Source organism: Perca flavescens, chromosome 5, assembly GCF_004354835.1.
Source record: "Perca flavescens isolate YP-PL-M2 chromosome 5, PFLA_1.0, whole genome shotgun sequence".
In the NCBI taxonomy this organism is placed as follows: domain Eukaryota; kingdom Metazoa; phylum Chordata; class Actinopteri; order Perciformes; family Percidae; genus Perca; species Perca flavescens.
Window position 1 is genome coordinate 37,675,745 of NC_041335.1, and position 19,842 is coordinate 37,695,586.

Here is a 19,842-nt window from a genome sequence, read left to right on the forward strand (position 1 = left end):
TTTTGTAGCCTCAGTGTGTGTCAATCTTTCCATCAAAAAGATTTCTTCCACAATTGTTAGCCATTGGCTCTTTGTTGGTTGCGTTTCCTTACCGCGGCATTTTGCAAGCTACTGTCAGTATTATGATCAAATAGTAATCACTAGCAAATAAAATTTTCTTCAGAGAATTTACACAGATAAAGCACAAAACAACTTTTAAGAATGTCATATCCTAGTGTTTGTTGCAACTCCTTACTTAACATTTCCCAATATACAATTCTTTTTTTGAGAATGAGAATGGTCCATATCATCGGACGCTAACTCTGGCCAACAATTCTGAGGACTGTGCAGCTGCTTGCTTTTCATTTATGGTGATTTAAATTCTCCCATTAGTATTCCCTCTGGATTTATGAATTGGTAGCCGAATGATGTGTCCTCCACATTTTAACCCCTAGTTGCTTCAGAGTGTCCCCTGACATATATAGCAACTGTAAGTTGCTTTGGATAAAAGCATCAGCTAAATGACATGTAAAATATATCGGGGTGAAATAGGAGAAAGAACTCAATCGAGTTTAGCATTAAGTGTCTTGCTCAGGGACACATTGGTTGATGTATCGCAGTGGGAACTGAACCCAGCTCTCCCACACCAAAGGCATGTGTCATATCCACTGCGCCATCACCACCCAGTAGTTGAATGTTTGTGTTCAATCCTTGATATAATGCCGAAATAGTTTATGGTTATGTTAAATTATGGTTTGGATGACACCATTCAGTTTTGCTATGTTCAACTATGTGCCACTAAATATTCTGTACCAATTCTACTATAATTTATCACAGGGGCAATCAATATCACTGGGAGACATTTTGATGTATTTTCTTTGAGCTGCGTCACCTTTGCAGCAGTTTTGAGCAGAGCAGATCGTGGCAGGCTTCCTCCTCTCGTGTCACCTCCGGTCCGTTATAAAGAATGCGGAGCATCGAGCAAGCCAGCACGGACAGGCCAAGGGCGAGGTCTGCCAGGAACGGAAGGCCTCGGAGACATCCTCGGATGACTCCTGAAAACAAAAAGCATCTTCAGAATAAGCGGTTGTTCTTCATGTTCCACACTGACCGCCAGTATGATTATACAACAAGAAAATACCAGCGGTGTCACGATTCAAATAGCGAGTCAACCTGACTTTCCGTTTCAAGGTTGCGATTCGATTCAATTCTCGATTTAACAATTTTTAACAGGGACGGCAATGTCACAATAAGAGCCGAAAGATAACAGGAGGGTACTTTCTACAACAACAATTTAAGTTTCTTAGAGCCCCGTCGGAGCCCACAGACTTAACTTTCGTCGTTGGTTTTTGATAGGTTGGATATTTCAGCCTACATGTTTCAAATGTATTTTATATCTTGTATGTAGGGTACTACACAAGAAGGTTAGTCTGGGGACAACCTTCACCCACAAGAATGTGTAGAATCTATTATGAGTTTGGGTACAACTTTAACACAGAGGAATTGGAGCCAGGAATGTGGGAATCTATTAGGAGCACGTGCCATAAAAGGTGTAGTTTAAGAGTAAACTGTTCCACTGAAATAGATAGCTTGAAGCGTGTGAGGACAAAAAAGTATAAAGGAGGAGTTATTCTGATGTTCGTAAAGACACTATGGGTGCATGCTCTTAGGAGGGTGTACACATGGTTATGTTCCTTTCTAGGAGAAACCTTGGCATATACATTTGGTGCATGTCAACTGTTCTCTCTTTCATGAAAGTATGTTTGTTTGTTGTGTGAATAAAGCTGCATTAGTCTGAACTCATTGTACTCAGCATTTGTTCAGTCTCCATCTCCTTTCCAGACATTTCCCAGATATCAATTGCCGTCACAAACAGGATACAGATCTAATGAGAGGTGAGTTGCTGTTTCATTCAGTGTGAATGAAAGAGTTTGCTCCCTTTTAAGCTTGTCTGTGAAAGAACTGTTTGATGGTAAGGAAAGAATGGACACACCACCAGCCCGTAAACTAACATTACCCTGTGTCTTTAGCTGCATGCTACCAGCCGGTAAGCTAACGTTACCCTGTGTCTTTAGCTGCATACCACCAGCCTGTAAGATAACGTTACCCTGCGTCTTTAGCTGCATGCTACCAGCCGGTAAGCTAACGTTACCCTGTGTTTTTAGCTGCATACCACCAGCCCGTAAGCTAACGTTACCCTGTGTCTTTAGCTGCATGCTACCAGCTGGTAAGCTAACGTTACCCTGCGTCTTTAGCTGCATACCACCAGCCCGTAAGCTAACGTTACCCTGCGTCTTTAGCTGCATACCACCAGCCGGTAAGCTAACGTTACCCTGCGTCTTTAGCTGCATACAACCAGCCCGTAAGCTAACGTTACCCTGTGTCTTTAGCTGCATGCCACCAGCCGGTAAGCTACACTGCATCTGTTGTTGTTTTCTTCAGATGTGCATGCGAGTAGACGGGGCTGGAAAGAGAGAAAATAATCCTGGGGGAATCGCCAATCCTGCTCTTGATTTTAGTTTGAAATCAAAAGCTCATTTCGATTGATTTTAAATATAAAAACATAATCGTGACACACCTAGTAGATACAGATGTTTGGGACGTGCCAGTGCTTCCACTTTTTACCTGAGCTCTGACAGTGCAGGAGAACCCCCACATGGCTTTATCGGGGGTGTTGTGTTCACGTCCACTCCTCATCTCAAAGGAAAATGTCACAGTGTCTCCTTCAACCTGAAATAGGACGGAAAAAAATTTGCTTTTCAAGACTGTATGTGCACCAGTTTTTTGTGGCTCAGAATTTACCTTTGTGGGGGGACACATTAAGCATTGGGTCTGGGGGTCTTGCCCCAGGAAATTTTGCTGGCTAAAACCCTTTTCGGGGGGGTGCCAAAAATGTCTTTATGCTGGAAAAACACTGTGTGCTTCTTTTACCTTGACAAGGTCTTTGGGCCAGCCTGTCCCCAAGACACTGCGACTGCCATATCCCAGAGTGTTCCCTCCATACTCTGTTACTTTGCGACTGTTGGTGTTGGGACCGGCGTAGATAACCAGCTGAAACATCAGAGAAAACATTTAGTGTCAAGTATCCCCAACCAGTGCTTTGCAATGCCTGAGAAATAGCACACAATGTTTGTAAGAGCAACAAGCAATGAAGGTATGGCTCGGCAATATGTTGATATTATATGGACATTGACATACAAGGCTAGATATCTTCTTACATTATGGATATCGTAATAAGACACAAGACTCTTTTCCTGGTTTTAAAGGCTGCAGTACAGTAAAAGGGACATCATTTTCTAAAAACTTACTAGACTTACTAGCTGCACAATACATCCTTTTTTATCGTCCCTGCGATATCAACGGGCACAATAAACCCATAGCGAAAGGCTGCAAAATATCGTAAAAGACACTCTGGAAACACTGGAAATTATTTCCTTGCATTTGTTTTAAGTTCAAAAACACATTTGTTGTACTTTAGCAGAATATTCAAAGCCGCAAACGTAAGTACACTTTAATATCTGTTTCTTTATCGCAAGTATAAGTATAGTAATGATGTAGTAAGTATTATCTTTACTGCGATATTCAACGTTATTGCATATGGCATATTTTCCTTATATTGTGCAGCTACTTACTAGCGGTTCTGTTATTTGCCTTTACCCACTTAGTCATTGTATCCACATTATTGGTGATTATTAATCAAAGCTCTCATTGTATTAATATTTTATGAAAGCACCAATAGTCAACCTTACAACATTGCTGCAATATCAACATATTTGGTCAAAAATATTTTATATTAGATTTTTTCCATATCCCCCAGCTCTAGATAAAGGCCACGCTCGCATGACGCGGTACTAAATCTGCAAGCCAGCAGTGGGTAAGCGCCATAAGTGTCTGCGAGAGTCAGTACCTTGTCATAGTCGTACTGTGAGGAGCAGCGAGAATCAAAGCGAAGGTACAGGCAGCGGGCTCCTGGGATGTGTACCGTCTCCTTGAACTTGTAATTGTCCCTCACAGGGTGCACCGTCTCTACGGTCTTCCCAGCAGCCCATGGGGCGGGGATCTTCAGCCCAGTCAGGAAACCGGGCTCCTCGCGTTCGTCAAGAATTCTGATATCAAGGATACAAAAGAAAACTGAGCTTATGGCAGACAAGATTTTACTAACTCAAATGCAGCAAAGTGATCCAATATATAATCAAAGGGATTCTTTGTGAATTAATTCTTCTTTTCATTAAAGTTTTTAATCACTTATACTCAGACAGACAGTATCCTTACATTTAGTTACAAGATGTACCAAGGCCTGTGATAAATTAACAGATTTAGAACAACACATCTGCAAATTCGTTTTCAACATTCTTATAGTGGACCTTCAGAAGACATACTTGTCATCAGCAGCACATGCCTTCGCCCCCGGCTCTAGAAAGCCACCCATAGGTGGAGGCTCTTCGGTGAAAAGGGGAGACTGAGTCTTTAGTAGCAGGGCGGTCTGGAAAATAAGAGAGTGGAAATAAATACTTTAACGATGACTGCTTTTTCTACTAGCGATAGATCGATTTTATCGGGCGGCCAATATGTGGCTGCTGCGTTCGCCGATTTTTTCGGCCATTATTTACAGACCGGCGTCCACAAGCAGTTCTGTGTTGCTGGAGACGCTGCACTGCCCCTCCCCCACTAGCAGAGTACTGGTGCTGGAAGACAGCAGGCAGGCTTCCAGCACCATGGCAGTATTCAATTACAAATCAAGCACTTTATTGCAATGGCTACTTTTCAGGTTTATTGTTTTCTTAAATTATTTAAATGTGTTGACAAAGGACATTTTGTCTTATATGTCAGCAAGCAACGCATCATCAAGGCTGTGTTGTAGATGTTGATGAAAGCCTTTTACCCTTGCACAGTTAACCATATGTAGTGCACCCGTCCATATGATGCACATTTCACACATAATTTGGGTGATATGAATGTAAGACGATCGCAGAAGTGACACTGATCTGTGTTTTTGTTTATAATTTTTAAAGAAATGGCAGAGCAGATTACGAAAACAAATCCAGTGTGGCAGAGTTTACATTTTTATGATGTAAATTGAGGGAGCAAAAGCAGTATCGGCTTCAAACATCGGTTCAAGAAAATCAGCAGCCCGTATTGGTCATCAGCTAAGGCAGATGAAAAGAAGAAAGAAAAAAAACACGCTATCGGCACTAAAAAAATCCATATTGGTCGATCCCTATTTTCTACTAGGTTCACGACTTTTTTTTTTTTTTTTTTTTTTTTTTTTTTTTTTTAAATCAGGAAGGTCGAACATAGCTAAAGATTCAAAAGACAATTAAAGTACATACAATTCTTCCAATGTAGATTCACTACAAGTACATAATAATACAATATCACTCAGACAATTGTATTAAGCCAGGTCACAAAAAAGCTTTCCTTGCATCCGTAGTTCTCCTTTTCATTTCACCTTAATCAACTATAAACATCTGAACAAAAGGTGTCACATACAGATTGATTTATGATAATCTACTACACATTACAGTCTCCTCAGTAGTTCAGCTAAACGGCAATTTAGCAAGGTGATTAAAGCAGCTCTGGTCTCTGTGGGGTAATGCACCTGAGCCATTTTGACCACAATTCCTTAAATCTTTCGGATTGTAATTTTATAGAAAATTTCATGAATAGTTTTCAAACCAATTGTCTGGAAAACGTGTTGTTTTTTAAATGCAAGAATCGCCTTTTGGACCGGCAAGACTCCAACCTGGCTGGTGTAGAGGACCAGCTGCACCAGCTGAGGCATGAGGGCGTCGGCAAGCGTGAGGGTCTGCAGGTTGGGGTGCATCAGAGAGGTCAGCAACACGGGCAGCAGGTGCCCAAGCATAGTGGCCTTTGTAATCTGTTCCAGGCCTTTCAACCTGAAAAAAAACAAACATTAATGTTAAGGTGTTTATAGTCCCGCATTGCCGGACCTTCCTCCACAGCGCTGCGGAGGAAGGTCTGTCCAGTCCACACAGCATTTGTGGACGGGAGAAAAACTGGTTCATTGGCATTTCTTTAAACCAATCACAACCGTCTTGGGTGGCGCTGAGCTCCGGGCGGAGCCACGGTGCCTCTGCTAAATAGCCTCGGGAAGGAACTTGTTTTGGTGGAACATGTGTACGTTCAAAAGTAGTTTTAGTCGCACAACAGAAAACTCAGATTGAACAGATAGTCTAGCTAGCTGTGCGGATTTACTCTGCAGAGATCTGAGGAGCAGTTAACCATAGTCCTCAGAAATCCACCGGAGGTTAGAACACCAACACGGAGAAAAATTAGGGACATCTGGCGGAATTTCTGGCGGCAACGGAGCAATCCCGGAAGTGGAACGTCGTGGATATAGACTAGACAGTATATAGAGTGTTTAGAGCTGCAAAGATTAATCGATTGGTAGAGTAAATTATTAATATTATTTCATACCACTTTGATAATCGTTTAATCGGTTTGAGTCTTTTTTTTTTTTTTTAAGTAAAACTTCCCTGATGTCAGCTTGTTAAATGAGAATATTGTTCTAGTGTCTTCTCTCCTCTGTGACAGTAAACTGAATGTCTTTGAATTGCGGACAAAACGAGACATTTGAGAACGTCATCTTGGGCTTTTTGGGAAACACTGATCTACATTTTTTCACCATTTTAGAGACCAAACAACTCATCCATTCATCCAAGAAATAATCCATAGATTAAATCGACAATAAAAAAAATGAGTTAGTTCCAGCCCTAAGCAAACACGACTTGAAATGAGACCATTGATTGTTGATTTTAAAACCGCGTCCAGGAACGATTTCTCCTGCACTCTTTTATTCTTTGGAAGGAAGCGGCAGCATCAGCCAGGGTTTAGTTCAATCTCGTTTCACGGTGAAAACGTGCATTAGGGACAAATTCAGAGAACATCATGTCTGGTTTTTATTTCTGTCAGTTCCATTACGGTTTTACGCTAACACAGTTGACACCACAGATGAACTTCAAAAGTCTGCTCATGCGTTATAATAAAATTAGGGGCTAGTAGATTTTAAAAAGCTATCCAGAAGTAGGGCTGCACCATATGAAGAAAAGATCGAATTGTGCTTACTTTGACTGATATTGCTATTGTGATATGATTCACTTCATATTGAAGGGAATGATCATTTGTGTATCATTATCATCATTTTCATTGAAAATTATTCAAATATAAATGATTATAGTGTGATTTTTGTGAGGATCTGTAGCAAACAAAGAGGTTTACTTTAGTCTATAGGGTAGGATTTGAAGGCTGTGACGTCTCTGCAGCATCACAACATTTAATGGACAACAGTTTGACACATAATTTACCTTAAAGTGCCCATATTATGTAAAGAAAAATCACTTTTTCAGGGATTTGGGGTGTTATTTTGTGTCTGTGGTGCTTCCACACGCATACACACTTTGAAAAAAGCCATCCATGCTGTTCTGAGTGAGATACGGTTTCTGAATGTGTCCTGCCTTTAGTCTCCTGGTGAGCTGGTCAAAATCTGCACGGCTTTCTACGTCACTAGCCGAGACAAGGGGCCTAGGGGGCTAACCGTTAGCATGCTAGCGCTAGCACGCTAGCTTGTTCTCAATGGCAAAACAATGCTACAACACACAGATTCACCCTAATCTACAAAATAAATTGTATAGAACTACTTCCATGTCCCGGTTTTAGTTTAAAGTAAATAAATATTAAACAAATACAAATCTTAAAGTCAAGTTCATAAAGTAACTTTCTTTGCACTCATTTGATTGCCAATCAAGATACACTGGTAGGAATTGCTTTCCATTGTTAATATGTACTTAAAAACAGTTCTGAAATGCAAAATAACAGAATTTTAATCATGTGATAAAACATGCGATTAACTATAGAAATTCAGCGATTAATCACGATTAAGAAAAAAATAATTGTTTGACAGTCCTATTTTTTTGTATACGTTTTTCCGTGCTAATAGATGAAGGGGGTGGGTGGGATCCTGTGTGATTATAGTGGCTTTCCGGAGTACTGACCGGGTGTGAAGTTCTGTTGGTGGGGTTTCGGGGGAGACAATTATGTTGCTGGCCTGATTGGTTATTCGTGCAAGTTTTCTTTTGTGTGGATTTTGCACTAAGTAAAGCGATTTCGGTAAAATTGCTTAACTCTCGCCAAAATAAAACCAAGGGTCTTTTTGTGAATGTACACAAGTCAAACTTTCGTTTAAAAGCATAATTAGGACTGAAATAGGCCTGTCGCAATACGCAATAAATTAATTAATCGCATGACAAATAAAAATGAGCTTGACCATTTATATATGGACATTATCGCGGCCAGAAACATTTTCATTTTATTTATTGTTTTTGGTTGTGTTTGGTTTTTATTCCGGTGCATTTTTTGTTAGCAGACTGAGGGTCCATTTTATTTATTATTTTATATAATGGTAGTTTTGTTGATTTATTGTGGATATTTAAAATCTCTTCCAGTTCCAGTGTTAAATATTCTTTAGAAATAAAAGTTTATTGATCTTTGAAAAGGTGTACTTGCATTATTATTATTATTATTATTATTATTATGTCATTATCATTATATCAGATGAAACGACAATATTATCGTTTATCGCAATAATTTCTGGGACAATTTATCGTCCAGCAAAATTTGTTATCGTGACAGGCCTAGACGGAAGCGCCACTTTTAGGATTTACCGTATTTTTGTTTTTGTCAAATGGCCTTTTGAATCGGAGAGCTAGGGGCACTACTAGTATAGCATCAAAATCACTATTTTTAAAGCACTAAGAAGGCTCAACACAACATGAGAGTTTGCTCCAAGTCTCACCAGGGGCTCTACACCTTAACGAAAGCGTTGAGAACATTGGTTGTGTTCACAGAGTTTATTAAAAAGAAATGACAACTCACTGTAGCTGTTGGTTTTTCCGCTCACCGCCATCTCGCCAGTCAAAGAGTCGATCTCCGAATGCAAATGAACGGACTCCATAGGAGGAAATTCTTATAAGAGGCTCCTTTTTCAACTACAAGGTAATTATTGTTTTTCACCCACGACAAAACAACGAATAATCCGTGCATTTATATGGAACTAAGCTTGAGGAGCTTTCCGTCTTTACTCTACTCCCTGTTATGTTGCAGGAAACCGAAAACGGAAATACGGTAAATCTTAAGAGTGCCGCTTTCATACTAAATATGCTTTTAAACAAAAAGTTTGACTCCGTTACATTCACAAAAAGACCCTAGGTTGCATTTCGGCGAGAGTTAGGCTTTAATTAAGCCGCCCTATCCAGGCTGAACAAAGGGGGATATTTTCCCACACTGTGAAAAGGTACTTTTAATGAAAGTTAAAAGTTCACCTGGTTTCTCTGTCGGCGATGTCGCTGTTAATGAGAGCGGTGGTCACCTGCTGCAGGGTCTCCAACACTTCATCACATCCCACCAAGATCTTGGTTGCCAGGGACAGGATGCTACATTGCAGCTCCTAAGGACCACAAACACACACAATATTCCCAAACTTTCGTAACACTGATTTCAAGATTTTGAATCATCATCTCTTTCATGCAATATGGAAGTTATAAAAACAACTTTTGAGTCTACATGTACAGTATTGGCACAATCTGGGCTGTTCTTTTACACCAGACTGTTTAGCTTCCATCGTTTTGTCAGTAACCGTTAGTATCGATAGGAGGAAGAAACAAGTCACACACACAATGGTGTGTCTCTGTGTGTTTGTGTGGTTGTGTGTGTGCGTGCCCATGTACATGTGTATGTGTGTGCGTGTACATGTGTGTGTGCGTGTACATGTGTGTGTCTGTGTGCGTGTGTGTGTGTGTATGTTCTTATGTGTGTGTCTGTGTGTACGTGCGTGCCCTGAGGCTGTACAATTAATCAAAATTTTAATCGCGATTATGATTTTGGCTCCTAACAATCTCAAAAACAGTTATCGAAGAAAAATTATGTTGTGCAAGTAAACTCTTATTGTGTCTCGTGTTCTTAACCCTGGTGTTGTCTTCCCGTCGACTATTCACTTGTTGTCCTTCTGGGTCAAAATAAAAAAATTTGGTGCTTTTTCCCCCCGACGTTTGTCACTTTTTTGAAAGCTCTTTTTATTCATGGTCAATAAACCTAAATCAATAAATCATTTATTTTACCTGAGAAGAACATTCTACTGGTTCTCTACAACATAAATATATAGATCCATGTTATTTGTGGGTAATTTAGTTGAAAGAAACCCATATTTCTGATTTAAAAAAAACTTGAAAAGGGCGCCCGGATAGCTCAGTTGGTAGAGCGGGTGCCCATATATAGAGGTTTACTACTCTGCGCAATGGGCCCAGGTTGGACTCCGACCTGCGGCCCTTTGCTGCATCTCATTCCCCCTCTCTCTCCCCTTTCATTTCTTCAGCTGTCCTGTCAATAAAAGACCTAAAAATGCCCAAAAAATAATGAAAAATAATAATTTGAAAACGGGTCAAATTTGACCCGAGGACAACACAAGGGTTAATGGATTTTTTTTTTTTTTTTTTATGGAAAAGTATTAAGGGATATTTCACAGTTCAAGCTGTTCAATAAATGCAACATCTTTTCCAGAAGACAACGAGTAATCATGTGAAATTATCGTGATTTTTTGACTTTTTGAATTAACTCCTACAGTTTACATGACCTGGTTTAAATCGATCGAAATAAAAAACAGAACAGCTAAGAGTTCTCATTCTTTTTTTTTGCAGCCAAAAGCAAAGGCTTCTGGTCATCACGCTCAAAAACTAAAAAAATGTTCAGAGTTGAAATAACTTCTGGAGTGTCTGGAGAGAATATTTAGTTCATTTTTCCACATTTAGATATATTTTGGCTCAATATGTTTTGTGTTTATTTAGTAAAATGTCAGATTTATTTTATTTATTTTTATTAATGACACAATTGCAATACTTTTATTAATGATTATGGTTTACTGACTTACATAACCTTTTAGCTTAGGTTGTACTGATTTTAGGGACAGGAAGCATTTGAAGATACTCCAAGAAATGACATCACAATAAGCAAAAATACGCAAAATATATGTAGCAGATTTCTATCGCACAGTTCAAAAGGGGTGTTATTAGGAATCCCACTTGGTTTGTTTGTAAAAACCCGCCCTACGGAGCAACCCAATTGGTCGGGGGTTAGGCATTGACCTCGAGTAGTTAACCGATTAGTCAGGTGATGATGAAATCAGGCTCCGTTAGCTCTTGCGAGCATGGACGCCTGGCCAATCGTAGCGCGTGAATGCTGTTAAAGGGCGGGTCTTGCGCAGAACTGCAGTGGGTTCCATAACAACGCTTCAATAACACTGCAACGAGCACACATTACTTATGCAGCGCCACAAAAAGAACATTCCTCTCCCGTTGCTCCGCTTGGTGGGTTGGTCTCACACACACACACAGACTCCACACGCACAGAGGTAGGGGAACTTAAAGGGGATGTTTACCTGTACCTTCATTGTTTCCCCTTGTAGGGAGCTGTCGCTGTCGTCGTTATCATCCGGACGGATGAGAACGGTGTTACTGAGCAGGTGGTTCTGAACAGCCATGAGGTAGCGCAGACTGGGTGAGACCACCTGCAGAGAGGGAAGACCAGCGCAACTTTATACCGGTGGAATCTCACAAAACGTGTCACGTAAACAGGGTAAGCCTGAAACAATTATTACATCATTGTCTAACTGTCAATATTTTTACATAAACGCGGTTTCTTTGTTTAACTGCTAGCATTAGCTAAGGTCTTAAGGGGTATGGCTGGTAGTTGGTGGTTTTGTTTTGATATGACAAATTGTAATTATATAAGAGATTATTGGCCGGACTATGTATTTTTATTATTTCAAATGTTAGTTGTTTGCACTTAACCCCATACACCAGCGCATCTCCAACTCTGGACCAACCTGTAAGTAAATCCCAGTACCCACTACACTCTTCGTGTTATGAAAAATCTATTAATCAATTAATTGTCAGTGATGTTGAATATATGTGGAAAAAAATTTACAAAAAAAGTTGAAGGCAAAAAAATAAATAAAAAAAAAATCTGAAAAAAAACCTGTTAAAGTGCAAAATACCCAAATCACTCCAAAAGTTGAACAGTTAAACAGAGAACTCAACTAGCATGTTTGTCACTTAAAACCTAAAAGTGAGTTGATTAAATGTTATTGCCAATCATTTCAGACCTCTGAACTGGAATACAAATCAGACTCCGACCTTTGAGTGATATGTGATATCCATCCATCCATCCATCCATCCATCCATCCATCCATCCATCCATCCATCCATCCATCCATCCATCCATCCATCCATCCATCCATCCATCCATCCATCCATCCATCCATCCATCCATCCATCCATCCATCCATCCATCCATCCATCCATCCATCCATCCATCCATCCATCCATCCATCCATCCATCCATCCATCCATCCATCCATCCATAGCATTGGGCTGGTGGATGGTGCTAATATTGAACCCTGGATGTAAATCAACTCAGATGGGGTTTAGGTTTCTGCTGAACTGAAGAGTCATACTGGCACAGTGGAGAGCAGCTTCTGGAAGTCGTCACGGGCAACCGTCTGACATTTGGTGATGACGAGGCAGGATTCCCGGACTACAGTCTTCAGGATACAGTGCAGCAGCTCATCACTCAATCTGTAAAAGAGAGACTTCTATCACTAACTTGTTGTTTAAAATCAGCAAAGACCCCTTATCTGAGAGAGGGACGGAGCAGGGACCCCCTAATACATATTCATAACATTTAGCCAGTTAGGTCGTGAACGCCTGGGAGAAGAGAAATAAAGCTCTTTACCGAGATGATCTGTAGATATTTGTAGATGCCTGTTAAATTTCGGTGTCTTGTTATCCCAAGAGGGACAGGCCAAATGTTTGGCAGGACACAGAAATAAAGTAAAACATTTTTATGACATTGTTCTGTGCGGTTATAAAAGGCTAATGGAAATTCTACCCTATAGTTACAGGACAGCCACTTACCTGTAGTGGTCATCTTCTTCACTCCCAAATCTATTCTTCTGCAGTTGGTCTGCCAGGTTGGTGAGGATGACATCACGAAGTTGAGACAGGCCACTGTTCCTTTCACCTTCGAGCGTCGCACACAATTACACAGAATATTAGATATGTATTCACCGCAAAACAGTAAAAGTGCCAGTTCTATTACAATGTGTGTTTACTAGAGAGGTTAATGTTTAACCATTACCCAACAATAAGAATTTTCACCAATTAATACTATCAGTTTAACAGCTGAAAACAAAATAATTAAAACTAAAATAAAAAAAGTTATTAAAACAACATTTTTTGCATACTAAAAAGATAAAAGGAAATCTATTTCTCGACTGCTAGTTGACTTGCTAGTGCTAACTTTCCACCGGCAAGTTGCGTTTAAAGCTCTTTTTTTCTGCTAAGCTCGCGTCTCTCTGCTGGACGGCCTTCACAGCAGATAGCTACAGTACGTAACGTGACATATGCCAATACATCCACGAGGACTGGCGGGTTAAATCGGCTGTCTTACACACCGAGTATGCCAGGCAGACAGACAGCCGACAGCCTCGCAGGTGGTTGCGGTGGAGACGGACTGAGACATACATCTAATGGGCAACTGTGGACCGCAGACTGCTGTTTAATTATGTTCGTTGCACACGCGATTCCAGGAAAGTGGCTGCATGTGTACACTGATAGCTTGAATATTGAGTCTGCATGCTTTCAGGAGCCTACTCCTTTGTGCATGCTTCTGTGTGTGAGCTGTGTTCTCCCACCCTCGACTGTATGGTCTATCTCTGAATAAAGTTGCATCTAATCTGAAGACATCGGACTCTGTCATCTGTGAAGTCTCCTCAATCCATTTCCAGATATCATACACTACAACGCACGGAACAACGTGGCTATGTGACCGGTGCAAGTCTGCAACTGTCCACGAAACGTGATAAATATGTGTGAGCCTCCCGGATGGGTGAACTAGGACTCAGTTGGCCGTTTATCTGTTATTGATCAGTAAACGAAGGTCAGCTATCGGTCATAAAAACCCTCTAAATTAGCATGTCTAGAGTTAAGTGTCATAGTCACCTTCGGTTAAAACCAGTTTAAGCAGTTTCTTGAGTTCAGCCTCCCCCTGATACAAAGTATTCAAGCCTGAGCTGCAGACAGACAGGAGGTAAACAAAGAATCATTATGATCACTGATTACATATACACATATACACACACACACACACACACACACACACACACACACACACACACACACACACACACGTTCCTTACTTACCTGATGGCCAGGCACACCTCTTTCTGAATCTCTGCTCCGATCTGATCCACTGGAGCCATGAGGAGCTGCCACAGGAGAAGGCCTGAGCGACGCACACTCTCCCTTTTCTGCTCCGACTGAGGGTTGAAAAACCTAAACACCACCTGGACAGCACAGACACAAAACAATATTATACCTGGGCCGGACATTTTGATATGGAAGAGGAAGACAAATGAGAAATACAGTTATCACTGAACCTTGAAACCTAAGTCTTTAAATCCAAACAGCACAGTTCCTGAGGAGGCATTAGCATGTTTTGTTCTGTATCAACCGGGGCTCAAACTCACAACCTCAGACATAAAGGTCAAGTCTTGCTTGTTGAGCTAACTGCCAGGTCAGAAACAATATATGGCTTCACATTTCAAACCAGGGTTTCAGATTTGAAACTAGTGCCAAAAATTCATTTATCAAGACAAAATTATGAGAATTTGTTCATTTCATCATATATACTATATGTCTAGGATTTAGTTTTTTTACAAAGATTGATTGCTCCATAAGTGACCAAACTGATGTTTAAAGATGTTCTATTTCCACTGACTGCAATAGCTTGTGTAGATAGACAGTATACTGTACATAAAAAATAAGAACATATCTGCACAATTTTGCAGATTTCTGTGCAGGTGCGTTGCAAAATATCCTGTTGGAAAAAAACATTAAAATCTTGCACATTGATCTTGCTGCAGCGTCACTATTTATTAAAGATGACTAAGGCCGGTTACACACTGCACGCGTCACGTTTCTGCTGCGTGGATTTTGTCTGTCTTTACACACCAGAAACATGTCTGACGCGGCGCTGCTGCTGCTGCGAGCCTTGTGTGGACACATGGATGTTTCCCATTGATAAAATTAAATGTTAAACATAAATATATACTGGTTTGATTAAAGCAAAGACAACGTCGGCAGTATTGACGGCAAAATAGGCTCCAGAATATTTCGTTTTGTATTGACAGGTGACATATTAGAAAATCGATTAAAAAAAATATATAGAATATATATCAACGCCTAGAGGCTTTCAAACATCAACATGTCATTTGTTAATATGCATTTGTGTCTAAATGACATATAAACATATTTTCCTATTCCGTTTTGCCTGGAAACGCCTCCAACATGCTCACGTCTCGCGTGAAACATAGGCGTAGGTTCCATTTCTAGCAGGCACGCGTCTCGAGCCACGCGTCTCACGCAGGCAGTGTGTGAGCTCTAACCTGTTAACGTGGGAGCCGAAATATAAACGGACACGCCACGCGGCTGACAAGCTCACGTGGCGTGTCCAGTTGCTCCCTCTGGACTTTCGTATGACCTGCATTTCCGAGAAAGTTGCAAAAGTTCTAGCACGTACGATTTGTTATGAATTTCACAAACTCAGTGAAATTTCAGCTACAAAAAGCCTGGAAGAACAAAGTTAGGACAGGAGTACAAAGAGTCGTTGCTATGATGTTGTTTCCTATGAATGTGTGCAAACCAAACCAAACCAGCAGAGCTGCCCAGCCCCTAAAAAAAACTCAAAAAACACAAAAAGTCTTTTCCTGCCAAACTGTGCCCAGCTGCACCTGTAACCGACCTGGAACACCACCAAGATGCAGCGTATGATGCAGGTGTCTCCGTTGACCATGGCCTTCTCCATGATGTCACAGATGCTGCTGAAGTGGCGGGCCTCGATGGGATGTTGTTTTCCCAGCAGCGCCCCCAGCGGCAGGCTGTTGCTGCTGGCCGCCAGTAGGTTGAGTTGATGGATACACATAGCACCTACATGATGAAGCAGCTGGTTGATCACATCGCCGGTTGCCACCGTTTCCTCTGTGAAAGGACAAATGTTGCAGATTCAGCATCTGTCGCAGGGCTATTAAGGCAAATTCAAACTCAAATGAAAGTAAAGATAAGCAGTGAAAGTAAACAGACACTAAATAAAAACTCAAACCTTCTAGATAAACTAAACTGAAACTGTATTGCCAGGTTAAAATAAATATCATTTCAGTTTTAGTTTTGTAGGCTCTAATATTTCACTCCTGAAAATATGAGACCCCATGAATTACCGTTAACGCTCATCATGATATTAAACTACAGAAACTGAACAGACTTGACATAAGAAGGTGCTGTACCGTAACTGCTTCACATTGGACTCTAAAAACTCAAACTAAACTAACAAACACACTCTGAAAACTAACTTTTTGACCAAATACCTCAATATCGATACTGCAACGATATTGTAGTGGTGACCATCGGTGCTTTCACAAAATATTTACACAATGAGATTTTTGATAAATAATCATCAGTAATGTAGATATAATGACTAAGTTAGTAAAGGCAAATAATAGAACAGTTACAACAGCCTGGTAAGTTTAGAAAAGTACATCACTTTACTGTAATGCAGCCTTTAAAACCAGGAAAAGACACTTATGCCATATTACAATATCCAAAATCTAAGACGATATCTAGTCTCATATCACAATATCGATATAATATCAATATATTGCCCAGATCAAACTCAAACTAAACTAAAACTAGTAAACACGCTCTGAAAACTAACTCAAACTAAACTAAAATGAAATTGAAAAGTCAAAACTATTATAACCTTGGCCTGGCAGTTTGGATCTACCTTTGGGTTCCTTGATGACATGGCTGACACCGAGCCTATGGCACACATGATGAAAGGCTTGGTTCCCAGGATTGCACCACTGATCGATGTAATCGCTGGAGCAGGTCCAGATCAAGTTGTTCAGTGCATCGTAACACGCTCCTATGAAGCCAAAGATTACAGAGGTACAGTCACTTAAAATGGCAATGCACTGTTGTGTAACTATCGTCTGTGAGATCAACACAGAAGAGCAGAATGGGACGGAAGCTGAGCTCACCTAGCCCCGCCACTTGCGCTCCCCTGCCCAGGGAACTGCCGGGAGCGTCGATGAGGTCCGCGCGGCTGCTGAACTGACCGTCAGCCAGGTTAAACACAAGGCTGGAGGCTAAAACTGAGAAAAAGTTTTAAAACGTTTTTTTTTTTTTATTATTAATTTTATTTAGAATCTAATACGTACAACAAATTAAGAATTACTGAGACAAAACAAGCTTCAAACCCCCCACCCACCCCTACCACTCCCCCATGCATTCATACCACAATCACCATCACAATCAACTCCATATTCATAGTGTTTTAACAAGAAAACAAAACTATAAATAAAAAGCACAAAGCAAACAAAATTAATAACAAAGAAAATAAAAAAATTAACATAAATCAATCCTCTAATTCAAGTAAACGGACATTCCATTTCTTTTCATGCTCAGTTATTCTGTTGTTATTTGTTGCTATAATTGTTTCCAGCATATGCTGATGATAAGCTCTATTCTTAAAGTGTTTTATACATAAATTTGATATAGTTTTAGCTTTAAAAATAAACATTTTACCTATCAAAATAATCATATTCAAAAAGTGTTTGCATTTACCCTCAAATACACATAACAAAATATTCTGAGGTGTGATGTTTTAAAAAGTTAAATAAGCAAATAAACTAATAACTGACAGCGTTCTATAGCACAAAGCATTTGGTGTTACAACATTGTTTTACAAAACTTTTCATTGATTATTCAATCACAAATAATACACTTTGTTTTACCAGAGCTTGCAAGTAAGGTGTAATGTGTAATGTAGAGTAGGGCTGCACGATATGAAGACAATATCTAATTGCGATTATTTTTGACTGATATTGCGATTGTGATATTATTCATGATGATAAGGTTGTATCGTTATTCTCACTTTCACTGAAAAATATTAAAATTAAAAGAAATTAAAATGATTATAGGTTTGCAAGGACAAAACAAAGAGTTTATCTTTAGTCTGTAGGATAGGATTTGTCTCTGCATATTTTGACATATTTTGCCTTTAACAGATATTGCGCGATCAGAATATTGCTCTAGTCCATATTGCGATTTCGATAAAACTTGCGATTAGTTGTGCAGCCCTAATGTAGAGCGAGATGGTCATTAACCAAACGGTCCAAAGCCACGACAGGGTGACGCAGCCTGCCTATTACACGGCTATTCATACAGAGGTTACCTTCTGATGACATGTACATCCCGCTGATGAGCAGGGCTCTCCAGCTGAAGCCATGTCGCCACGGTGATTAAGCCAACCATGGTGCTAACTAATGCTCCGTTTGCTCTGTAGTCGGGATAGACCGATTATCGGCCCTGGCCAATTTTTATATAATTGCTTTAAGCATTTAAACTAAGTTTGTAATTTGTAGTTGTTGTGTTGTAGTTTTTAACATTCCCAGAAAAAAAGATTCTGATTATTTTTGGGGCTTTTTGGCCTTTATTTGAAAGGGCAGATGAAGACAGAAAAAAGGGGTAGAGAGAGGAGGGATGACATGCAGCGAGTCAGACTCGAACCCGGGCCGCTGCGGTAAGGACTGAGCCTTGGTTCATGGGGCGCAAGCTCTACCAGGTGAGCTACCAGGGCGCCCCACTTTCCAAAATCTTAATTTTGATTTATAGATTTTGATTTTCACTGTAAATGCATATTGGTTCCAAATATTGTTTTGTGGTTTCATTAACTACTAATAATCCATATCGGTCGACCCCTTCTCTGTAGCCATTGGCTCTGTTAGCGCTCCCAGTTTCCTCCTCCCTCGCTCTCTCTCTCTCCTTCTGTGATCTTTGATCAGCGTTATGAGCTCCGTATTTCAATTAAAAAAGGTCCGGCACAGTCTCCGATCATGGCAACGATCGGTTTTACAGATTTAACAGACCGTAAAATGCCGGGATTAACCAATCAGAACTGAGTATTTGACCGAGTCGTACAATAAATGTCTATATTAAAACATAATGTGTGGTCAAATATAATATAACTAGAATCAGTCCTTACTCCAAGCTGTGATCAGACCGTAATCAGAACATGTATTATCCCCCAGTGGCTTCACATGATGTGAAATGCTTTGTTTACTTTTTTCCTAACATCTTTCTCTCCGATACTTGCGAAGATATCGCAGCAGAACTTTCAGACGTTATGACAAAAAATCTCAACTCAATGACGATGTACATGTGTCTGCTCTTACTTTTGAGAGAGGACAGGCTGCTGGTTCCTCCAAACAGGGAGCGTGTGGCGGAGCTCCCAGATACCCCTGGGGGGGAAACCAGCATCACCAGGTAGGTTCCACACACATACATCGGGGTCTTTCTCAACGTCTTCAGAGGGAGGCCACAGCTAGTGTTGACAGCTATAAAAGAGGTACACAGAAAAGTATTTTTAATAACCCTAAGATCCACCATGAACTGCACATTAAAGTGCTCATATAATGCTCATTTTCAGGTTCATAATTGTATTTAGAGGTTGCACCAAAATAGGTTTATGTGGTTTAATTCTCAAAAAACACCATATTTTTGTTGTACTGCACATTGCTGCAGCTCCTCTTTTCACCCTGTGTGTTGAGCTCTCTGTTTTAGCTACAGAGTGAGACATCTCACTTCTGTTCCATCTTTGTTGGGAGTTGGACATGCTCAGTAGCTAGGTAAAGACTACTAGCCAGTCAGAAGCAGAGTATGAGGGCGTGCCCTGACGGTA

At 40.4% G+C, this 19,842-nt stretch overlaps 1 protein-coding gene across 1 annotated transcript in view; it reads right to left on the minus strand.

Moving 5' to 3' along the window:
* LOC114556385 (probable E3 ubiquitin-protein ligase HECTD4) overlaps positions 1 to 19,842 on the minus strand; it is a 106,589-nt gene that overhangs the window by 59,448 nt on the left and 27,299 nt on the right. Inside the window, 17 exon segments of the mRNA XM_028579312.1 lie at positions 872 to 1,013; positions 1,016 to 1,034; positions 2,605 to 2,709; positions 2,911 to 3,030; positions 3,887 to 4,085; positions 4,359 to 4,462; positions 5,723 to 5,876; positions 9,318 to 9,442; positions 11,426 to 11,554; positions 12,503 to 12,623; positions 12,963 to 13,068; positions 14,049 to 14,119; positions 14,250 to 14,392; positions 15,850 to 16,085; positions 16,885 to 17,025; positions 17,141 to 17,254; positions 19,337 to 19,498. Of these exon segments, the coding sequence (XP_028435113.1) occupies positions 872 to 1,013; positions 1,016 to 1,034; positions 2,605 to 2,709; positions 2,911 to 3,030; positions 3,887 to 4,085; positions 4,359 to 4,462; positions 5,723 to 5,876; positions 9,318 to 9,442; positions 11,426 to 11,554; positions 12,503 to 12,623; positions 12,963 to 13,068; positions 14,049 to 14,119; positions 14,250 to 14,392; positions 15,850 to 16,085; positions 16,885 to 17,025; positions 17,141 to 17,254; positions 19,337 to 19,498 (2,191 nt within the window).